The sequence below is a fragment of the Aotus nancymaae genome, unplaced genomic scaffold (genome assembly GCF_030222135.1).
Source record: "Aotus nancymaae isolate 86718 unplaced genomic scaffold, 86718_ANA_hifiasm-v0.15.2.pri h1tg000032l_0, whole genome shotgun sequence".
Taxonomy (NCBI): domain Eukaryota; kingdom Metazoa; phylum Chordata; class Mammalia; order Primates; family Aotidae; genus Aotus; species Aotus nancymaae.
In genome coordinates this window covers 18568922-18592346 of record NW_026988445.1, presented here as the reverse complement: position 1 = coordinate 18592346, position 23425 = coordinate 18568922, and the positions used below count along the sequence as shown (strand labels likewise).

The 23425-nt window shown below is 49.0% G+C and overlaps 2 protein-coding genes across 6 annotated transcripts in view; one reads left to right on the top strand and one right to left on the bottom strand.

The window, feature by feature from the left end:
• Positions 1 to 10652, top strand: part of PCNX2 (pecanex 2) — a 308138-nt gene extending 297486 nt beyond the window's left edge. For 2 of the 4 annotated variants that reach the window (XM_064383610.1, XM_064383609.1), the window contains exons 33-34: positions 7320 to 7768; positions 9653 to 10652. In XM_064383610.1, coding sequence (XP_064239680.1) covers positions 7320 to 7768; positions 9653 to 9826 — 623 coding nt within the window. In that variant the 3' untranslated portion in view covers positions 9827 to 10652. Of the gene's footprint in view, positions 1 to 4694; positions 4962 to 7319; positions 7769 to 7857 lie in introns of those variants that run through there. The other 2 variants (XM_064383611.1, XM_064383612.1) reach the window with 2 other exon arrangements.
• Positions 10653 to 15203: 4551 nt separating this feature from the next.
• Positions 15204 to 23425, bottom strand: part of NTPCR (nucleoside-triphosphatase, cancer-related) — a 28110-nt gene continuing 19888 nt past the window's right edge. Inside the window, exons 4-5 of one of the 2 annotated variants that reach the window (XM_012459872.3) lie at positions 22445 to 22654; positions 15600 to 15830 (exon numbers count right to left, since the gene is read on the bottom strand). In XM_012459872.3, the coding sequence (XP_012315295.3) occupies positions 15762 to 15830; positions 22445 to 22654 (279 nt within the window). In that variant the 3' untranslated portion in view covers positions 15600 to 15761. Of the gene's footprint in view, positions 15831 to 22444; positions 22655 to 23425 lie in introns of both variants that reach the window. The other variant, XM_021677334.2, reaches the window with a different exon arrangement.

Here is a 23425-nt window from a genome sequence, read left to right as displayed (position 1 = left end):
ATCTCATGTTCTTTCACATTTCAAAACCAATCATGCCTTCCCAATCATCCCCCAAAGTTAACTCATTCCAACATTAACTCAAAAGTCCAAGTCCAAAGTCTCATTTGAGACAAGGCAAGTCCCTTCCACCTATGAGCCTGTAAAATCAAAAACAAGTTAGTTACTTCAAAGATACCATGGGGGTACAAGCATTAGGTAAATGTTCCCATTCCAACTGGAAGGAATTGTTCAAAACAAAGAGGCCACAGGCCCCATGCAAGTCCAAAACCCAGCTGAGCAGTCATTAAATCTTAAAGCTCCAAAATCTCCTTTGATGCCATGTCTCCCATTCAGGTCACACTGATGCAAGAGGTGGGCTTCCAATGCCTTGAGCAGCTCTGCATCTGTGACTCTGCAGGGTACAGTCCTTGTGGCTGCTTTCATGGCATGGGATTGAGTGTTTGCGGCTTTTCCAGGAGCACAGTGCAAGCTGTTGGTGTATCTACCTTTCTAGGGTCTGGAGGATGGTGGCCCTCTTCTCACAGCTCCACTGGGCAGTACCCCAGTGAGACTCTGGGGGCTCCAACCCCACCTTTCCCTTCCACACTATCCCTAGCAGAGGTTCTCCATGAGAGCTCTGCCCCTGCAGCAGAGTTTTGCCTGGACAGCAGGCATTTCCATACATCCTCTGAAATCGAAGCAGAGGTTCCTAAAGCTCCACTCTTGTCTTGTGCACACCCTCAGGGCCAACACCACACGGAAGCAGCAAAGGCTTGGAGCTTGCACCCTCTGAAGCAGTGGCCCAAGCTGTACCTTGGCCCCTTTTAGCCACACTGGAGTTGGAGTGGGACAGGGGAGATGGAACAAGGCCTGCCACCCCCTCCCAACTTCAAAGAAGAAAAAACCCTCTCTCGGTTTCCATCTCTCTTGCTATCTTTTTCTCTGGTCTTTTGTGCAGCTCTGACAACTCACAAAATTGTAAATCTCCACAAAGCAAATCACAGCGATTGTATTTAAACTTAAACCAGTTCACATTGTTCTTCTGTTGAATGGTGGCTTTAGCTCAGAATATACCTGTTAGTCTGCTGGGGCTGCCGTAACAATGTGTCGTGGCTCGGGTGGCTTCTAACAGCAGGAACCTACTGTCTGCCAGTTCTGGAAGCTGGAAGTCTGAGATGCTGGTGTGGGCAGGCTTGGCTCCTCCTGAGGGCTGGAGGGGAATGGGCTCCAGGACCCTTCCCTAGCTTGCAGTGGTTTACTGGCCATCTTCGGCACTCCCTGGCCTGGAGAAGCATCCCTGAGCTCCGGCTTCATCTTGACATCGTGTTCTCCCTAGGTGCTTGTCTGCGTCCACACGTCCCCTTTTCATAAGGACGCTGGTCATCTTAGACTCAGGGCGCATTCTACTCCAGTATGACCTCATCTTCACTAATGACATTTACAACAACCTGAGTCCAAGTAAGGCCCCACCCTGAGGTCCTAGAGGATAGGGCTTCAACAGTGGAATCGGGAGGGAACACGATTCAGCCCAGAAAACCCACACACGCCCCACACATGCCCTTCCCCTGCAGGCTGGGCCCTATCTGACCTGCTGTCTCTCTGATGCCTTCTCTCAGCCCTCTCCTGCGGGCCCGCATCCCCAGCACACAGCCCCTTGCTGTCCCTCACCAGTGTCCAGCGTTCTCCCCCTCAGAGCCCCACAGCTGCTGCTTCCTCTGTCTCAAATGTGCCTCTCCCAGGCTTGCAGCTCCTTCGCTCACCCACACAGCCTTCCATCAAATCCCAGCTTATCCAAGAGACCCCGGCCAGCCTTCCACATGGCACTCCCCTCCTCCTGCCCCACTTTCTCCTCCCTCCAATCACTGCCTGATGCACGTCCGTTGTATGTGCTCAGAATTACCCATGAGCTGCTCACTGCTGGGCACCTGGGACAGTGCAGCCCACAGTGGATGCTCAGCTGGGGATCCCTGACTTCTGCAGAGCCTGCAACAGGACCACATATGAAGACCACACCACCCACTTCCTCGCTCTTCCTACATCCTGCCAGGTGAGGGGCTGCTGGCGTGCACAGGAGCCACCTCATTCACATGCCCCTCTGAAGGTGCACACGCCTGCAAGTAGGCCCAAGGTCCACCCTGGAAGCGGACCCTGGGGAAGAGGCCTGTGCAGGCCCCAGATTAGGGCAGGGAATTCTGGAGTCCTGGGGTCCCAGCATATGGCCAGGCAGCAGTGTGTGGGACCTGGCTGACATGCTCCTGTCATCACAGCTTCCTGGCCCTGTGGGGACAGAGATGGCTGCAGGGGGCACCAAGAGAGACCTCTAAGGTGCTGGGCTGGGTGGCTGCTTAGGTAAGCATGGTCCTGGGCTCAGCAGACAAGGGTTGAACGAATGAGTGGATGGTTACCCCTCCTGGCCTCAGCCACTTACACTACAACTTCCCTAGAGGGTGAGGTTGCAAGGCCCTCTGGTCTCAGACTTCCAGCTGTAGCCAGGTTCTATCACAGCCTAGAGCAGTGGAGCCAAGAGCTGCCGATCCTGTTGGCTCTCCTGAAATGTGCATTATGTCCTTGGTGCCACAATCCCCCTGCCAGAATCCCTCCAGGATGTGACTCAACTATCCAGAAGGCTTCTCCAGGAGACCCAAGACTGAAGTCTCCTGGTGATGCTTGGTGATAGGGCTCAGAAAATGGGGGCCCTAAAGACAGCTGACAGGCTGAGGGGAGGACCGCACTCATGGTCCCCTTCAGGGTGCTTCCCCACCCTTAGAGCAGCCAGGCTGTCTTCAGATGCAGCTGAGATCCTCAAGCGGTCCCTATGAGGAACACAAGCACTGCAGGCAGTCGCCTGTCCAGACCATTTGGACTGGAGTCCCTCAGGGGGCCCATTGAGCTATGGGAAGGTGCCAGGCATGAGGCCCATTGAGCTATGGGAAGGTGCCAGGCATGAGGCCCAGGATGTCAGGGGACAGCCCTGCCGCCCGCCCTCCCACCCTGCCACCCTGCGGCCCTGCCGGAGCTGCCCAGGCATCTCCACACTCAGCTTCTGCCATGGCAGCTGCCTTCAGTGAGGGCTCCTGGGCAACTCCTGTAAAGCTCATGCAAGGCCTGCAACATAAGCAAAATGGCCACTCTGGGGAGGCCACCGGGAACAGGGCTGGAGTCCAAACTCGAATTTGAAAGGAGGGAAGGTATGTGCATGTTTGCTTCACACTAGCATCTGGGGCCCCAGGAAAGCCTGAGACACCCTGAGCATAGCAGGATCTCCTGGAAGAAATCTAGAGAGGCCCAGAATAGGCATGGGCAAGGGATAACTTGCCTACCCCACACTCTCTCCTTCTTGTCCCCTGGAAAAGGTAAATGTCACCTTCGTTCTACTCCCACTGTGTTGGAAGCTGCAGTGGGGCACTTGCCAGCTTCCACTGTGGTTCACGACACTTGCTGCCTCCCCACGGGCGGTGGAAGGTCAGGAGCCACTGTCCTATCTCCATGTCCCTTGGTGGTTAGCAACTCGCCCCACACTTACACTCCTGGGCCTCAGGTTGGAGCCCTTGGCCTTGGAAAAGGAAGGTACAGGTAGGTGTGAACTCCCTGAGGGCTCCCACACCATGGCACCCTTGGCACTTAATGAACAGCAGATGCTAGAAGATGCCCATGGCGTGAGCTGCACCCACAGGCTTGCCTCCTGCACCTGACCATGCCCCTGATTCTGACCTCCTTCATGGATGCAGATGGTGTGGGCATGTGGGTCTCCAGCCCTGACTGGGACTGGGAGCACAAAGCTTTCATTCACCTTAAGACACTGCACCTGAGACCCAGTGTGCAGGAGGCCCCTGGGGTTCCCAGGAGAGCAAGCCCAAGAAGGAGGCTACCACTGTGTGAGGGGCGGCTCTGCCTGGCCGGGCCACCTCTGCCCGGGACATTTTAGGGAAACCACCTACCTGCCATTCCCAGCAGGCCACCGTTCCCTTTGGGGATGTGAGGATAACTGGATTTGATTTCAGTCTCTGGCCTCCTTCTCACCCTCCTCCCAGTTAAGTAAAACAACCATGCCCATCCGAGTTGAGATGCACAGCTCCCAGAAAGGAAGCCAGAGACCTGGTTGGCCAATGCGGGGGCATTAGAGGCCATTCTCCAGCTACAGAGAGGACACTCCTGATCCCGGGTCTTCATACTTGACCTGGAACAATGGAAAAATCAGCTTCCAATTTTCCTAACCTTTAGCTTGCCCTCCAGTCTACATTGAGGCCCCTTGGGCCCATTGACAGCTGCTTGCCTATGGTTCTCAGCCTCTAGTCAAGGTATTGATTAATTTTTTGAAATGCTTCTAATTGCCAAGTTTAAGAAACACTGTACCCACTCTGAACTTTCTGGGACTCACTGGATTTCTAATCAGGCTTTTGGCATCAGGTCAGTTTTTCAGGTTTTTCCCATGTATCCTTTACTTACATGTTAGTGTGCTGGGTGCTGAGCTTATAGAAGTGACACAGGGGTCCTTTGCTGCACAAAGGGCACAGGGTGGAGAGCACCGTGCATCAGACAGTGACAACACAGTGTGTTAAGCGCCATTCGAGAGGTGGTCGGGGGCCTCTCAGAGTGGAGGACCTGCCTCTCTGGGAAGGGCACGACAGAGACCCTTGGCTATGTAGCAAAGAGTGAGCAGTTTTGCAGGGCGAATTTGAACCAAATTCTAACAAGGGTCTTGTTTCACTCACCAGGTCACCAAGACTCAACTCCCATAACTGGGGACCAACTGCCCCACCCTTCCTTGGTCCCTGCCTCAGTTCTGGCCGGGTATCCCAACCCTGAGCCCTTACTAGATGCTCGGAGGACTGGGGTCCCTCCTGCCTGAGACCCCACAAGCAGAACTCCTCTCCCCAGGCTGGCCACGCTGTGCATCTGCTGCTGTTGGTGCACACAGCGCTTTGCACCCAGCTGACAGGCGCCACTATGCCAGCCTCATCTAGGGCCTGACAACCTGCAATCGTCTTGCTGAGGTAAAAAGTATATGTCATTGCTGGAAGGGGAGTTGGCCTAGCAGTGGAGGCTGGTGACCTACTTACTGATGAGCAGTTAGGAATTCATAACTAATCCGAATCCCAGATTGGAGAGGGAGGCTGTGTTGTCATATTCCTAAGGAGCTGCACCACCACCTTTCAGAGAATATCCAAGACAAAGGTACTAAGTGCCATGATAATAAACCAGGAAAGGTGATTTATACATAAGCTATTTCCATTCAGGTTCTAGGGAGGTTTTCCCTAGAAACATTCATAACTTGGTAATACAGTAATCTGCAAAATAAGTTAAATTGTAAAATAATGATCCTGTAGCATGATGCATTTAGCATGGTTTGCTTACTTAGTGCTGTTCCATTTGCAAAGTTAATTAAAAAAAAAAAAGCAATGAGAAAATCAGAAGCAATGAAGTTGTGTGGCGGGGGAGGGAGTCTTTGTCTTGCACAGACTACAGCAGGCCATTTCCCTTTGACACACAGTGGGTTATTTGTCCCTTGGTTCCTGGAATTCTCTGGGAAGTTCCCCACCAAGTATGGGTGGTCTTCTATTGAGCATCACAATCATTGACTTGTGGATGAATTGTGGACTATTTTTGGACAGTGATCTGCTTTTACGATATAAATCACAAACAGACGTCAAGCCTTGCCAGTAACAAATCGCCATCCCTGTTTTTCATTCTGATTCGTCAGGGTCCCTTTCCTCCTTTTTTCTCTGTAAGAGCAACATATTCAACTACCCAGCTGGGACCTCTCAGGCAGGCCCAGATGCACCCCTCCTGCGGCAGAGGTGGATGGGCCCTGTGCCAGGGGCTGAGCACACTCCTCCCCGGGAGGGCAGCCCCATCCTGTGGAAGCCACAGCACTGTGGGGTGAGCACTCCATACTCTCAGCACGCAGCAGGAGAAAGTGAGATGGAAGCACCAGTGCCCTCTGCAAATGGGCACTCAACCATCACAGCATCCAAACTGGCACTGTGGTCAACATGAGGCAGAAAGGCCCCTTCAGCCTAGGCCACGGTGGGGTGGGGTGAGGCTGGAAGAATCCTGGAATCCCCATTGTCACGTTTATCGCTAATGAATTGCCTCTCACATGATGTGTCAGTTCTGGGTTCTCCTGTAGGCAGCCATACCTGCTTCAAAATCACCAGATGCACAATGAATAACTCAGGCATTTGGGGTGAGGTGGAACACGAGGCAATGCATTGGGCATCCTTTCTGATACTTATGCCTCAGCCTCCTCTATTTAACTTGATTTAATGCCTAATTGTAGCAGCTGCAGGAGACATATATCCCCATGAGGCCGTTGGTAGAACTGTGACATCACTAGCTGCTCCCATCAAAATAATATTTCAAAATTAGCCCCCCGTGATCATGGATGCTCAAGTTAACCCAGTGTTCTAGCCAGCACATTTTTTTTAAGACTGCTTAGACCGCAGTGCTGACCAACACACCACACAGGGGAATCAGGCACAGAAGACCCCGTGAAGTTGGCCTGCTTCCAGAAGCATGGACAGAACCACATCTTTGGGAGTAGTCTAGTCCCTTTTGTCAAAAATGGCCTTGTCTAGACAACTTTCAGCTCGTCATTTCCAGACTCTGCTGCGGAGAGGGGCAATACCAGTGACACCCAGTCATCCAGCGGCATTAACATCGTGATGAGCCCCTTGCCCAGGGCTGCCAGCCAGGCTGGGGTGGCAGGGCCCCTGAGGGGCAAGGCGGTGGATGAAGGGGCTGGGTGAGAAAAGCATGGGAACCGAGGCCCAGGCCTGGCCAGTAGCATGTGGGCCTGTAAGGAAAGGCTGTCCTGGAAAACAGAGCCCATGGCATGAGCTTCAGCTCTCCTTGCCTTTCTTCTTTCTTCATGGCAAAGAAAAATCACAGAACCCTGCATGTTTTCCGTTATCGCTGCTGATCAGATGAGCATAGGAACCAGGATCACATTTGGGTTTACTTTATGAGGCCAAGTTCCACTGCTGGCATCGTCCTGGTTTGCCTGGACCAAGTAGCTTCTAGGGACGAGGGACTTTTCAGTGCCAGAACCAAGAATGTCTTGGCAAACTGGGCAGATCTGTCACTCTGGCTCCAGCTTCTCACACTGTGTCCCCAACCCCAGCCCCCACCCTTGGGTGCCCTTCAGTTCTCAGGACGTGGACTCGGCGGGAGGGAGCGGGTGAGGCAGTGGTCAGGCTTCCAGCTCTTGTCCCAGCCTTGCAGGTGCTGCCCTGAGGAAGGTTCCCCAGGCCCAGGCAGAGCAGGCCACCTGCTTCACCACACAGGCCTCGATGTTCATGACCCCCCGTTACAACTCTATGTTCTGCTTTCTTTTAAAGGCAGGAGGAAAGGCAGGAGCCAGTCCGTGCAGGCACACTCGGCGCTAAGCCAAAGGCCGCCCATGCTGAGCTCATCTGGCCCTATCTTAGAGAGCCGCCAGCCATTCCTCCAGACGTCCACCTCCGTGCACGAGCTGGCCCAGAGGCTCTCGGGCAGCCGGCTCTCCCTGCACACCTCGGCCACGTCCCTGCACTCTCAGCCCCCACCCGTCACCACCACAGGTCACCTGAGCGTCCGCGAGCGGGCTGAGGCCCTCATCAGGTCCAGCCTGGGCTCCTCCACCAGCTCCACCCTGAGCTTCCTCTTCGGCAAGAGAAGCTTTTCCAGCGCGCTCGTAATTTCTGGACTCTCTGCTGCGGAGGGGGGCAATACCAGTGACACCCAGTCATCCAGCAGCGTCAATATCGTGATGGGCCCCTCAGCCAGGGCTGCCAGCCAGGCCACTCGGGTAAGGGGCTGGGCAGGGCTCCCCAGGATGAGCTAGGGTGCTGGCATGGGCTTCCAGCCTGAGCATGGTCCCCACCCTTCTGCCTGCAGAACCCCATCCCCTCCTCTATGGGGCTCCCAGAATGGCAGATGACAGTGATTAGACAAGATACAGAGCACACGTCCTGTAAATGATAATACCCAGGCAGGCACTGAAAGGAGTCGCCAGATGCAGAGGTTCAGCAGAACTGTGGCCACCAGCCCTGCACCTGGGAGTGAGGGAGAACGCTCTCCATTCATCCATACGGTGGGACTCTTTTTACATGATTTCTGGCTTGAGGGAGAGGAAAGGGTAGCTGTCAATGCTGGAGTTAGATCAGCATCACTTCTCAGCCAAGATTTAACTTTAAAGCTGCAGAGACAGCCCACTGCTTCTAGGTATTTCAATACTAGACAAGGAGAGTTTTAAGGACGTCACCCAAATAAGCTGTTACTTGTCCAGAATCACAAGGCAGCTGACATGAAATGAATTCTTAAGCTTCATCAGCGAGAAAAAGGTAAATGCCCAGCAGTTCTCCTGTGTAACCCAGTAGACAGGGAAAATCGATGGTGTCAAGGCAAAGCTGGGTCAGATTTGGAGATTTCCCCCGCTCCTTTTGGGTGTTCAGGTTTTCCTGCCTGTGGCTCATGCTTTCCATCAAACACCAGAGTTGCAGCAGCTTGGCCTCTGGTTCTGGGTGTGGTTATTTGCAGGTGGAGAGAGGGGACCACACCTGAACATCCTCGTGTCACCCTCCCTCTCCTTCATGGGAAAAGCTCTCCACACAAGTGCCTTCCTGCCAGGGGAAGCGAAGGCTGGGCTGGCCACCCTATGAAAAGCTGTAGGATTGCAGCCACGGGTGCCATCTTTCATGGAGGGGGAGATTGATGGGCTTTCCTGGAACCTCCAGGCCATTCTGGCCAAGAGGAAAGAGCTGGTTACTGCAGGAATTTGACCTACGTTTAGATAACTAAAAGAATAAATCTCCCCTCCCTTTTCTTTATTTCTTCAATATAAGTGCATAAAATATCACCCTTCTCTCTGCCCCAATCTGTTAAAGTCACAGTCTGTGGGTGCAGTTCTGGGATTCTGTCAAATTCTCCTTCCTGCTCTCCAAAATGGGCAGTTGAGTCATTGGGACCACATGCCCCCAGAACAGAACAGCCCCTGTGTCCTACTGGGGTCAAGCCTGCTGGAACTCAGCATTCATGACAGGGGCTAAGTGTGCATGAAGTCACACTGACCACAACTGGAAATCCGGGCGCACAAATGCCCTTTCCCCCCGGGCCGCTCTTTCCAGCATAGTCATCCAGAAAGGTTGGCATGCAGAGGCCCTGTGTCCCAGATGCGGCATCAGCTGCTGTCCTGTCCTCAGAGGCCACCGTGCTGGACCCCTGTCATTTGACCTGACGTTAGAATTTGACCTCGAGGTTGGGCAGCACCAGCCTTTAGTTCCCACAGCACGGGGTGGGGGGGTGCCAATTAAAAGTGGGTAGTGACGGTTGGGCACGGTGGCTCACGCTTGTAATCCTAGCACTTTGGGAGGCCGAGACGGGTGGATCACGAGGTCAAGAGATCGAGACCATCCTGGTCAACATGGTGAAACCCCGTCTCTACTAAAAATACAAAAAATTAGCTGGGCATGGTGGCGCGTGCCTGTAATCCCAGCTACTTAGGAGGCTGAGGCAGGAGAATTGCCTGAACCCAGGAGGCAGAGGATGCAGTGAGCCGAGATCGCGCCATTGCACTCCAGCCTGGGTAACGAGCGAAACTCCGTCTCAAAAAAAAAAAAAAAAACAAAAAAAAAAAAGTGGGTAGTGAACATCTGCTGAGCAGTTTGCTGCTTTTCTTTCTTCTCTTTGGAAGCACCTCTCCGAGCCGTGTGAGCCCACCGACACCACCGAGCAGGGACAGGTTCGTGACCGACGTCTGGCTGAGGCTGTGGCAGAGACTCTCAGGGTGGTCTGCAGGAGAGCAAGCCAGGAGGACATGGGCCTGGACGACACAGCCTCGCAGCAAAGTGCGTCAGACGAGCAGTGACAGGTGTGCAGCCGGCGGGGGGTGGGGGGGAGGTCGGCGCCCCCACAGCTCCCACCTGTGCTGCTCTCCCCAAATCACAACCACTCAACACGGCGATCCATGAGGGGCTCCTCCTGTGGAAAAGGAGAGCTGTTCCAAAACACAGAACTTACCTCAGGTTTTTGAAAAAAACAAAAACACAACTCACACGATGGGGAAACAACGAAGAAGCCACACCGCAGCTCCTCCCCAAGGCGCGGTGCCACCCAGGGCAACACACCGTGGACAGCACCACACACGCTCCAGAATCTGCAGTCTCAAACAAAAGCCATTTACTATCTTAAAACAACTAGAGTAAACAGAGCCAGGAAATGAATGCCCTGAAGAAAGTAAGACAACTGCATGCTACATCATTGGCACTTTATACATTACTGTTACCGTGAAAAAGAAACGAACAGCAGCACGTCTGACGCCATCAGCTGGGCAGATGCATTAGGCTTAAATCTAAGTGTCAAGAAAACCCTATTTCTTTATCATATTTATGCAGCTGTTAAGCATAATATGGTGGCAGTTTCACAAGAACCGTGATCACGCATGCAGTCATGTCTCAAGTATTCTGTGAAAAGCCAGGATACGTTCGGATGTGAGTTTAGAAATCAAGTCCATTTCGTGCATGGAAGCCACCTGAGTCACACGACGCTCCTCACTGTAGTCTAAGCGATTTGTGGGCCGCCAGCGCCCTGTGGGCTTCACGGGGACAAGTGCTTGTTCTCCAAGCCCCGCAACCCTGACTGTCACAGAACACTCGCGCACACCTTTGTTTTTGAAATTAAAATGTTTATAGTTATTGTTGTGTCCAGTGTTTTGAGTTCTGTTGAAACTTCTCATTTCTAAAAGTGTATCTTTTATGGTGAGAATGACATTTGGGTAAATTCTGAGACAACTTTTCCCATCTTCAAAACCCCCAGGAACCTGTATCCTTGCTGGGGTAGAGGTCCCAAAATGGAGTCCATAGAGTATCACTGGCCTGGTGAACCATCCCTTTTGAAAAGATCATAGTTAGAAATACTCAATTTCTTTTTTTTTTTTGAGACAGTCTCCCCGCATCGCCCAGGCTGGAGTGCAGTGGCACTATCTCAGCTTACTGCAATCTTTGCCTCCCGGGCTCAGGCAATTCTTCTGCCTCAGCCTCCCAAGTAGCTGGGATTACAGGCACGTACTGACACACCCAGCTAATTTTTGTATTTTTAGTAGAGACTGAGTTTCACCATATTGCCCAGGCTGGTCTCGAACTCCTGACCTCGTGATCCGCCCTCCTCAGCCTCCCAAAGTGCTGGGATTACAGGCGTGAGCCACTGCATGCGGCCAGAAATATTCAATTTTAAATAGTCACACAAATTTCTTCAAAGTCTTTAGGATTTGGAAATTTGGGGAGAAGGCTGGGGGAAGGGTATTATGGAGAAGGCTGGGGGAAGGGTATTATGGAGAATCCCTTACCTCTTGGAAGTAAATGGTAATGCTTTTATAATTTTTTTTTTGTAAAATAAGAATCAGCAATTAATAACAGTAAGTGGGCTCTATAATCAGAGACAGAATGCTATTATTTTCAGATCAGCACTCCCTAGATGTGCAAACTTTAATTTAAATGTAGTTGTGTGTCTAATAGGAAGCTGATTGGGCCTTGCTGCAGTTTTCTAAGGTAGCCAAATTAAACTTGGCTGGTAGATCCTGTAATCTTCTGGGGCAACTTTACAGCCAGGCCCCAAGGGCTAAACGGCAGGGCTGGAGCTGTGAGTGCGGCCTCCCCATGCGGGTGACTCCTTGAGTTAGGAAAACCACAGTGCCTGGAAGCCATCAGCCAGAAGCACGACTGGTCACTCCTTAGGCACTGAGGTAGGAAACACAGAAAGCATTCCACAAAAAGGGGAATCTCCGCAAAGAGCTAGAAACCCAGGCTGGACGGACATGGCTGTGCAGGCGAGAAAGCAAGAGCACCCTGGGCCCTGCTCCGTCCTGTTTCTCTGGGGACGTTCCTGAGGTGCTTCCTCAACTGTTACTCTGTTCGTTGCTTATCCCAGTTCACGGGTTCTCAGTGGCATCTTTTGTGGGGAGGAGGGAGAATGAAAGTGACACAGTGTATCTACATTAAGGCCACATTCATCAGACAGGAGTGCAGTGCCATTCTGCACTGTCTGTGAGTGGGCGTCTCGAGTGTGCAAACTGGGGCGCAGATGCGTACACTCACATCCTCAGGTGAACGCGCCCACAGAGGGAAGGTGGTGGCGTCGGAGTCTTGGGGGCTGTTGACCAGCATCAACAATGCAGTCATACCTCTTTTTCTTTTTTACTGTGGTACACAACTTTCATATTTACAACTCATGAACTTGTTAATCTGGTCCTTCAACTAGTCAGCTGTGTATCAGAAAGGATTTCCTTCAAAATGTTATATTCTAAGCCCCGTTTAGAGGAGGCATCCCTAATTTGACATTTCTTGCTAGAGTTGTTCATGTTATGCCAGTATATAGCTAAAGAGTTATTTGGACACAGAACAAAATGGTTTCTCCTCCAAAGATAATATAAAAACCATAGTGCTTGGTTTTATATGACTTGTCTGGATAATTTGACATTATTGATTCTAAATTCTGCACTGTGTGTTGAAATCATCTGGCAAGTAGTTTGTTAAAATCATGAGATGCTTCAACTTCTCTTTGCCCACAAAATGTGCAATGCAATGCCTGTTTACTTAGCTCGCCACCTCCAGCCTCATCCACTGTGCTGTTTTGTCCCAAGTCACTGTGCTACACAAGCATCCACCATCATTACACACACAGGTACAATACACAGATACAGCAACCTTCTATGAATACCAAAATTGGCAGCAAAAGAAGATAAGTAAGTCTGTTTCACATTTTCCAGGCAACCAGTGTTCCCACCCGCTTGATAATTGGAGGGATCCCTCCCTGTCAGGGATGATAATCACAGATGATACTCTATCCATTTAAAAGGCTCGCCCATCTCCCTGCCTGTGCTTACCCTCACTCAGAGGTAAGAAGAAACAACTTTTAAAGTACTGGGTGTTAAGCGGCTGGCGGTATGATCTGCTAAGGGGGAAAGGAAAGAACGATTTGGTAAATCATTCTTCAAATCAGTCCTGATTCATCCCATCCGACCTTGTTATTCTAGCTGAGATTCTTCATACAAGCAATACACGTTAATTCTGTGCTTTTCAAAGTGAATTCCTCCTTGAGACTCACATCCAACCATCTGTTAGATATTTTGCTTTGTTTAAATAGGAGGCATTTCAAACTCAGGTATAAGAGAATCCCTGACTTCAATCTGCCCTGCCGCCGCCCCGCAGCCCCCCACCATCCAACCAGAGCTCCTCACCTCAGCCGTGGCACCCACAGGGAGGCAGGACTCAGCTCTGCTCCTCTCATCCTGGCTGCATGGAGGGGACGGTCACGTGGAGTTCTGCCACGGCACCTCTTCTTCCTTTAGATCTCAGCATGACACTGTTCTACAGGCTGTGCGCATTGCCCTTGAGTTCTAGTTATTTGTGAATTCATCTTATCCATCATTAAATTTCATTGTTTTACAATACAGGGACTGCATGTGACATCTCCATACATGCTCCATGATCATTCTGTTTGACTAATACAATAATCATTTCAGGACCTCGCCACAAGAGACACTAAACGTTCTTTGGATTCACAGGAGTTTATCATGGCTAAATGTCAACTCTGAGGTCTGGAGGCATATAATGCACTAAAAATGCTAAAGCTCAAGAAGAACGCAGCAGGGAGTGATGAAAGAGTGAACTCGAGCCATGTACAGGTGGGCTCAAATCCCCTTTTTCACCACTATCACCGTGCTCTTGAACGAACACTCCAACCTTGTCTCTTTACCATTAAAGAGAAAGTGTGCAGAAGCTCCCACAGCCCCAAGTGCTAGGGGCTGAATCTGTTCCACACAAGTGGATACTTTCAAGTAGGCAGTGACACCCCCACCCCACATAAGCACAATTGCCTTCAGCAATAAGCCCTTCCGACTAGCTCTTTAACTTTGAAATAACCTTCACCAGCTAAGACAAAATCAAAGTCTACAAAATAGACACGACTGAAATACTGAGCTCCTAGAAACAAGCACAAGAAGGAACATGGCCCTTGGTATTTCAGATGCATGAGGGGTGCTTGTAAATGCAGAACGCCTTCCCGGAGGTGCCAGGAAAGTCTCCGGGTCTCACCCCAGCTGGGGCAGACCAGCTCCACCAGGCCTGGGTGGACATTGATGACATTTCCCAGCCTGTCTCCCTCTTTCTTAGTTCTCCTGAGGGCTGTGCTACTTGCACAGATTCATAGCCAGGATCAGGCTCCCAGGCCTTTGTGGGAAGCCTCTATCCATCTCAGAGGCCGTGCCCCTCCTGGCCCATTGAGACATGTAGCCCACACCAGTGTTCAGTAACCCTCTTGTCCCGGTGATGGTGGCTGGAAGTCACAGCCAGTCTGCCAGACGTCCTGAGCTTGGAACTCAGTCTCCCTGAACAGCCTGGCCAGGCAGAGACAGAGGAAGGAGAGGCCCACTTCCTCCTCCTGGGCGAGTGGCCCTTTTGGAGGGATTGGTTCATGATCTATTAGGCCTTCCTGTTGTGGTCCCTCCAAGGCAAGGCAAGTCCAAGTCAAGCTTCACAAAGCTACCTTGGAAAAAAAGCCCTGAGGAGAGACACTGAATTAAGAGCCAGTCCTGGGCTGTGCACCGTTCTGTTGATGCGAGTACTTCCCGCCCCATTCACTGTGTCCCAGTGCCCGGCCCAGGGCGTCTCACCCCTGCATGCCCAACTTACCCACGGTTAGAGAGAAGGCACACTGCCACTTACGCCAGTGGGTGTGTAGTCAATGCTAACTGTTAAAGGAAATCCTGGAAATTCATAGATCTTCACCAAAATGACCTAAAATACTGAACTGTTTATCACTCCAGTACCATCCACCACTTGAGGCGGGGGGGAGTTTTTAATCCTCTATGAATTCTGGGGTTTCAGTGGTCTTTAACCTTATTTTTACAGTACCCCTGCTATGGGCTGAACCCTTCATTTCTACACCATTATTCTTGATAAGCCCAGCCCCCGGCACGGGGTACGCTCCACAGTTGTGTCGAGTGGCTGAAGGTTTCCTTCCGTGGTGTGGCATCACTCTCCTGAGATGACAGCCACTCCCTGCTTTTCTGGAAGGGGAACTAGGCATAGAAAGATTCAAAATTGCTCCCATGTTAACTTAGGCAAAGCCGTGCTCTTATGCAAACCCGTGAGCCTGAGCTCTTGTCATTTGGCCGGCTGAATATCGAGGCTATCAGCACTTCTAAAGGATGCGTGTTCCTCCCACAGAATGCCTCCTGTCTGTAACCATCAGGTTTATTTTTACATTTATTAAGCAATAAGCAAACAAACAGAGTTGGGGGAGATGACCTAAAATGATTTTCTTTTGGAATAATTTTTTTTAAAAAATTTGTAACTGTTATCACTTTAAGTTGCATACGACTGAAGCTGCACCTGGGGAGGAATTTAATTTTCATGACATGCAAAACTGATTAGGCAGTGAACGCCTTCCTCCCCCTTCCCCTGAACACATTTATAAACTTCGATGGGGGCAAATTCCATCTAATACTCTGAAAACTATTTCTCATCTCCTAATTTACCCAAATCATGTGCATGACTGCAAGAGGAAATAAACAGAAATCTTTAAGCATAAATAAGCCACAACGGATTGTTAATCTTGTACAGACAATCCAGCATTAAGGCTAATTTGATCTTTTAAACATTTTATGGAAAACAGCTGTTGAGTTTTCTCTAGAAAAGCCCACAAGGTTCCATAACCCCAAAGGCATACAGCCTTGACAGGCAGGGCTCCATCAGGCTCCTTGTGAACTGGGCACTCCTTCATGGGCAGAAAAGCAGAATATGTCTTCACTTCCTGCTGCTCTGCACACACGTCACGATATCTGGCAGAAGGTGGTTTCTGTTTTCCTTGGTGACCTGGGGAAAGAAGTGAGAGACAGCTTTCAGAGTTCCTTTCCTCTTCTTCAATCTTGTACTGGGTAACTCTCTAAAAGAAAAGCCTGGAAGGCTGGGAGAGGGTGAGGCATGTTTTGTGCCCCAGCAAGGAGGCCCGACTCTTCAGTAGCACTCAGAAACAGGACAGGTGTCACTGAGTCCCAACATCAGCTTCTACAAAGTGACAGCTCAAAAAGTGAAAGTGGGTTTGGATCCCAGACCGATTTCAGCCAACCATGGGGAGAGCTATGAACTGAGCCCTGTGAGGCACACTGGGACAGACGATGGGAATGCAGGACCGGGCAGGATGCCTGAGCATGACCTGACATGATCAGAACGAACTGACTGTCAGAGTGAAGTAGGGAGGAGCGCCTGTGAGCCAGCTGGGCTCAAAAGAGCAGCCAGCACAGCAGTAGTGAGGCACCCAGAATCCTGGGACGCTTGGTCATCTACTCACCTCTCCACAAACTTCAAGTGCTCATTTGAAAGATGGGGAAGTGAGAGAGGCAGAGAAGTGAAGGTGCCTCCATATAGACTGTTTTCAGGCCTCCTGACTGCAGTGTGTGTTCTCCATCACTCACACCATTACAAAAACAAAAAAGCAACAAAGAGTTCACCCAAGCTTTGCCCGATGATCTGCTGTTTATTTTTCTTTCACTACCACACCATCCCGAGTGCCCCAGGGTGAAGGCAGGGCCATCTCTGCTCCTATCACGGTGCCTTCCTGCTTGGCCCATATAATACCCATCCACTCAACACAAGCTGATGGGGTGGAAGGGCAAGCAGGAGTCAGGCCCAGAGACGCGAATAGAGAAGTGCCACAGGCAAGGACCCTGATTCATGGAGCTCTCAGACCAGGACAGGACAGGCATGAACGAGGGCAATGAAGGAGGCTGAGGGGGGCAGGCAGGAACAGGGGCATATGTGGGGGTCAGGGCAGGAAAAGTTTCCAGGGGTCCTTATGCCTGGATGTAATTTCAACAGGTGAACCATGGAGAAGGAGCTGAGCCGAGATTCCTGGTAAGAGAGGGGAGTGCATCTGGAAGGCTTCTGTGGTTCAGGGTGTTGTATCTGAAGAGGGGGCTTGGCACACAGTAGGTGTCAATACATATCCGAGGAGGAGATGCAGAGCAAGCGGACCTTCGTCGCTTCTGGTTCCTGGCACCCGCTCACCCTTCTTGAAAGAGTGCTCTGATTGTCTCTGGGAGACTGCACGGTCTAGGAAACCTGCCCACAGCCAATGAGTGGGCAAGCCAGACCCTGGTGACTTCTCTGAGAGCTGCACCCCAAGAGGAGTGAGTTCATGCAGCAAGTGCCTGAAGCTGACACCCATTTCTACTAGTCCTGGCTGTGTCAATCCCGGGACAGCTCTGGATCCGCTTGAAACGAGGACAGTCAGCTTTTCCTTTGGCTTCAAGGGATACCTCCAAAACCTCCAAGGCTTTTTGTTGCTGTTTTCACTTAAATTAGCCAAAGTCCATTCCTGTTGTTTGCAATCAAGGAATCCACCCAAGGTAGAAAGGGGACAACACAGCTGAGCACCTCGGGGCTCTTCTCTTCCACTCTGAGTTCAGCAGGCATTGCAGTAGCTTCTGCCTCCAGTCATATTAAACAAGTTAGAAGGCAGTGAGATAGCACTCAAATAGCCTGGAAGACCAGACAATATCCACGCACTGGCCGAAAACAAGACATGCATCCCATGGTCTAAACAAGAGACTGAATCATACTATGAAGCTGCCAGCTTGAAAAAGATCTAAAGGTGTTGATCACATTGCCAATGTTATAACATTTACTAGAAGGCAGCAAAATCAATCCATGACACACTCACTGGGATACAATGGGATAAAACTCAATGGAATACAATGGTAATAACCTCTTAGAGTTCTGAAAAACAAATTATTGAAGAACCCATAAGTCAACTGCTATGGTTTGAATATGTCCCCCAAAGTTCATGTGTTGGAAACTTAGCCCTCATGCAAATAGAGGTGGGACCTTTAAGAGGTGATTAGGTCATGAGGGCCGTCCCCATGAATGGATTCATGCCATTATAGTGGGAATGAGTGAGTTATGGCAGGACTGGGTTACTGATAAAACGATGTTTGGTTCTCCCTCTTTTGTTCACTGCTAAAACTCCAGTGGATAGAACAGTACCTAATATACAATGGGTGCTCAATATTTACTGAATAGATGAATGAAAATATTCCGTAGCCAATTTCCTCTACTGATGCTTTACTAGATGATAGGAGGTGCCAAAGATTCTATCAGTGAGATTTTGTTTTCCTTATCAGGCACTGTTCTTTCTTTTATTTTTTTTAAACTATTTTTTTTTTTAACACATCAGAGAATGTTACTGTTTTGCTTCAACTGTCAAACGTAATTCTTGAAAACTCAACAGAAGAAGAAAAGCCCACTCTACTCACTCAGTTTTACTCTTTCCATCGTTCTTTCTTCCTTCCTGACGTTTCAGGACTCCTTTTACCATTTCCTTTCTGATAACAGAACTTCCTTTGGCCATTCTTTTAGAGTGGTCTATTACAACAAATTCTCTTAGTTTTCCTTCATCTGTGAATGTCTTACAGAATTACGAGTTGACAGTTGTTTCAACACTTAGAAAATGTACCACCTCCTTCTGGCCTTCATGGTTTCTGCTGAGAAATCTGCTGTCACTCATTGTTTTTATCCTAGAGGTAAGGGCTGCCTTCCTTTCACTGCTTTCAAGACTTTAATTTTTAAAAGTTTGACTATGATATGTCTTTGCCTGAATTTGAGTTTATCCTTTTGAGGTTCACTGAAAATGTATGTTTACGTATTTTGCCATATATGACAAAAATGCAGCCATTACTTCTTCAGTTTTTCAGCCCACACTCCTCTCCTGGTACTACAATGACATGGATGCCACATCTTTTGTTATAGTCCCACAGGTCCCAGAAACTCTGTTCATTTCTTTTTTTAAAAAAAGTCTGCTCTGTCAGGTAGTTTCTATTGTTCTACCTTCAAGTTCACTGACTTTTTTCTTCTGTCATCTCTATTCTGATGAGCCTATTCAGTGACTTTTTAATTTCACTATTGTATTTTATAGTTCTAAAATTTTCATTTGATTCTTCTGTCTTCTAGATTTTTGCTGAAACTTTCCAGTTCTTTGCTGAGACCATTTTTCGTTTGTTTCATGTGTGTCTGTAATTTTATAAAGCATTTTTATGATGGTTGTTTTCAAATCCTTGCCCTATAATTCCACTATCTGAGTCACCAGGCTATTAAGATCTGCTGATTGCCTTTCCTCACTCAGGTTTAGGTATTCCTGATTCTTGGCATGACAAATGATTTTCAGTTGTGGCTGCTGTGTTGTTCCTTTGGCCCTTAGGTTCCTAGCCAATCTGCCTTTTTCTCTTCACCTTTCAGGTCTTCTTATGCTTTTCTCTTCACCAAGGTTTTTGGCTGCAATTAGCAGGAAAAATAAACACAAGTGTGTCTATTCCATCTTGTCTAAAACTGGAAGTGTTCTTAGGTGTTTTTGGAAAATACTCTGTTCACCCAACATTATGAAGAACAGTAAGTCTAGATAATATTACTAATTTATGTGGTATATTTCCCCCATGTCATGAGTTCAGTCTCATCTTCACACTATGCATGTTCAGTTGGTAGCAAGGGGAGGCTGCCTGTGACCCCTTTTCATAGCTCATCTTCTTACCTGGAATGTTCTTTCTTCTTTTTCCCATTTCCTCCTTCAAGAACCCACTCAAGAACCACTTCCTTTGGACACCTCTCCCCACCACCACTGCTCATTCAGATCTCTCCCTTCCCTGCCCCTAGATTTTTATTGCCCCATGGTCTGTTTTTCTTGAGGCCAGAGATCATGCCTCACATGTGCCTAAACCACGGACTAAGTGCTGAATGTGAAGAACACTCTCAAAAATGGATTTGGATACTTTACTGCATATGAGCAATGGAAAGAACCCACAACTATATCTAATCCAACTCCTAAGTCTGCAGATAAAGAAAATGAGTTTCTTGGCCAGGCACAGTGGCTCATGCCTGTAATCCCAACACTTTGAGAGGCTGAGGCAGGTAGATCATTTCAGTTCACGAGTTCGAGATCACCCTGGGCGACATGGTGAAACCCCATCTCTCCAAAAAAATGCAAAAAAATGAGCCAGCTGTGGTGGCACATGACTATAGTCCCTGCTTCTTGGGAGGCTGAGGTGGAGGAAGGCTTGAGCCTGGGAGGCGGAGGATGCAGTGAACCAAGAGCATGCCACTACACTCCAGCCTGGGCAACAGAGCCTGACCTTGTCTCTCTCAAAACAAAAAAAAAAAAAGGAAGAAAATGAGGTTCTTGATTTATAAAACTGGAACAGGCCAGGCACAGTGGCTTTCACCTGTAATCCCAGCACAGATTATTCTGGGCAACAGAGCAAGACTCTGCCCACCCCCTCCCAAAATAATTAAGTTAAATAAAAAACAAAATAGAACTGGAACAGAGGAACCATACAAACTCAAACGACAAAAAATAAGGTATGCCAGTCCCTATCTCTTACATAATTAACTCAAAGCTAATCATTTTATTTACAGGTCATTAGATGCAATGATTACCTTGCCTGGAGAATAATTTTGAGTCTGAGAGAGGAAGAAATGTGGTATGAGCCAAAGACACAAAGTTTATTTCTGGGCATCACAGTCAGCTCCCTTCAATCCTTCCTTAGGACTTTTAGATTAGATTAGTTTGCAGAGCTAGCCAATCCCTGGAGTCTAACATTAGCAATTTCCCAGTCTTCCAGTCTAGAAGCTAACTGACTTGAAAACTAATTTTTTTTCATGATCTTTCACTATTCATTGCCTCTATTTCCATGGAAACTCTACAATCACAAACAAAACCTCTAATGTGGAGGCCACGTTAAGTAAGGGAAGACAACATGAAACTCTGAAGAACCCCACAAACTTTTCAGGGCTCTCAAATGTCACCTCCTTGAAGAGACCTTCCCTGATCACCTTTGCTACTCCTGCCCCCAACTACCATATTGCCTGGTTTCTTTACTTTTGCCTTTATCAGTATCTGCTTTATTTGTCTGTTCACATTTTTGGTATCCAGCTCCTCCACTAGAATGTAAGCTTCATGAGAGCAGGGACTTGGTCAGTCTCGTTCACCACAGTATCCCAAGACTTAGAATGACATCTAGCATACAGTAGGTGCTCAATCGCAATTGACCAAATGAATGAATAAATAAATCAATGAAGGGGTGCACACATTTTTACAAGTCTGGCTGGTCTAACCCTGATGGCTGTTTACCACCACGCTCCAGAATATTTTGGTGGCAACCAAAACCATGTAGATATTGCCACTGGAGCCAGTGGGCCAAGGTAACATTTTACTCAGTGATTAAAATGATCATGATGTAAGGTGCTCACAGGTACTCACTCTCCACTCCCCCTGATAGGAGGGGTCCTGCCGGCCTGACTCATTCACTTGGCACTTGCAGGGCCAGGGAGCTTTTAAACTGAGGAGGGGGAGTGAGGCGTGTGAGCAGAGCTCAGCCAAGAGCACAGCTATCACTGACTCAAAGAAACTAAGGGCAGGGGCTGGGGAGAGGCAGTATCTGACTGAGAGGAAAACGGACAATGGGGAAAGAAAGGCAAGTATTTAGACAAAGTGCCAGCTGATCAAAGTACCTTATGATCAGCTCAGATGCTGCCACTGGCTGACAAGCCCCAGCCCCTCATCTCTCACATGTGGTCGACAGCAGTGCTCCTCAAAGTGCGGCGGACCTAAAAACCACGTGAGAACTTGCCAAAACACAGATCATGGGCCATCCCGCAGAGTTTGATTCCTTGGATCATGGCAAGGCCCCCTCCCAGGTGACGCCCATGCTGCCATTCTGCAAGCCTCGCAGTGAGTAGCAGACCCTCCAGCTGCACTGGCTAATGCAGCAGCCACACGAGGCCACAGAGCACCTCAGATGTGGCCAGTGTGATGGAGAAACTAATTCAATTTAAATTTGATTATTTATATGATTAAATAATTCAATTTAAATCTGATTAAATTTATTAAACATAAATAGCCAAATGTGGCTAGTTGCTACTGTTCTGAACAATGCAGATAGTAATTTCCCTCGCTATGGGAAGTTCGACTGGACGGTACTGCTCTTCAGCATCTGGAGTCTGTGCCTCCAGCTCCATCCACGGCCTCTTCTCCCCAAAAGCAGAAGTGGGTCAGGTTTAAAAGAGAAACCTTTAAAACAAAACAAAAAATATTTGCCTCTGTATCCCAACCTGACCTATCAATCTGAGAAGAGTTAGAACAAGCACCTTAGATCAGACAGTTCTGATGCCAGAGAGGTCCTGGTGTCTGGTGGGAGAGATGGAAGTAAAACACAGCCCCAACAGCTGAGACCGTCAGGAGGCTCCCCCATAAGCAAGTTTGTTTTTTCATCAAGTAGAGGTATAACTTAAGTTCTACACATTTCTAGAAAATTAGACTCACCTATATTTCAGCATGGGAGGGAAAAAATGGTAACTCAAAACCAACAATACATTTTAGACCATCTGCTATTTTAGATCATCTGCTCCATTTCCACAGGTCATGGAGGACTGGCTGTACTCACATTAAACACCTTCACATCATTTCTGTTTCTGATTTCTTCGACAAGGGCCAGTGGCTTTCCTTTAGGAACTGGGATTGTGCCAAGGATTATAGTCCCCGGGACAGACAGTGTCTGACGAACAGCTTGAATGAACTGCTGACTGAAGAGCTCCATCTTCCCAATCTCATCGATGATGCACACTCTTTGCCCTGGGCCACTGTTGGAGTTGGCCTGAAAATGACAAAGACATTTGCGGGGACACCAGAGTCACATTAATAAAAGGGCCCATGGGGCCCATGTGTCCCACTCCCCAATCACTCACCAACCAGGTAAAAAAGACAGACACCTTTTCACTGATTTCAAAAAGTGACATACCATCCCACAGACCACCCCTGGTACTGTGCAGGAGGGGACTGCACAGGGTGTGTGTCCCAGGAGCTGGGAATCATTAGGACTCTTGGAGGCTGGCGACCATGCCTGTTATAAGTGGGATTTTCAAGGAAGTAATGGGTCATGAGAAAAAGAATCTGAGGTCTAAAGCATGCAATCGTACTTACTTTTTTCCCCCTTTAGCCAAGACTCATTTCCTTTTAATTTTCACTTTTTTCCATCAACCCTTATGGACCAATTATGAAATACACAAGCAGCTGCCTATAGCAGTTATCTCCTCCCCGGCACGTAGGGAATTTCATATGGCTCAAAATGGAAAAAAAGAGGCCATTATTATCAATAAGGGCTCCCACACTTGCATTCTCATTTCTTTTAAACCTGAGGTATTTGGGTGCCACTTAATTTCTGGCTGTATATATATAAAGCTTGGTCTCTGTCTTGGACTCCTTCTCTCGAATCACTCGCTCTGGGGGAAGAGAGGTACTATGCTGTGAGGATACTCAGGCAGCTGACACTGAGGTCCATATGGTGAGGCACTGAGGCCTCATGCCGACAGCCAAGAGGAACTGAGCCTGCCAGTAATCACATGAACAAGCTTAGAGGCAGGGCCCT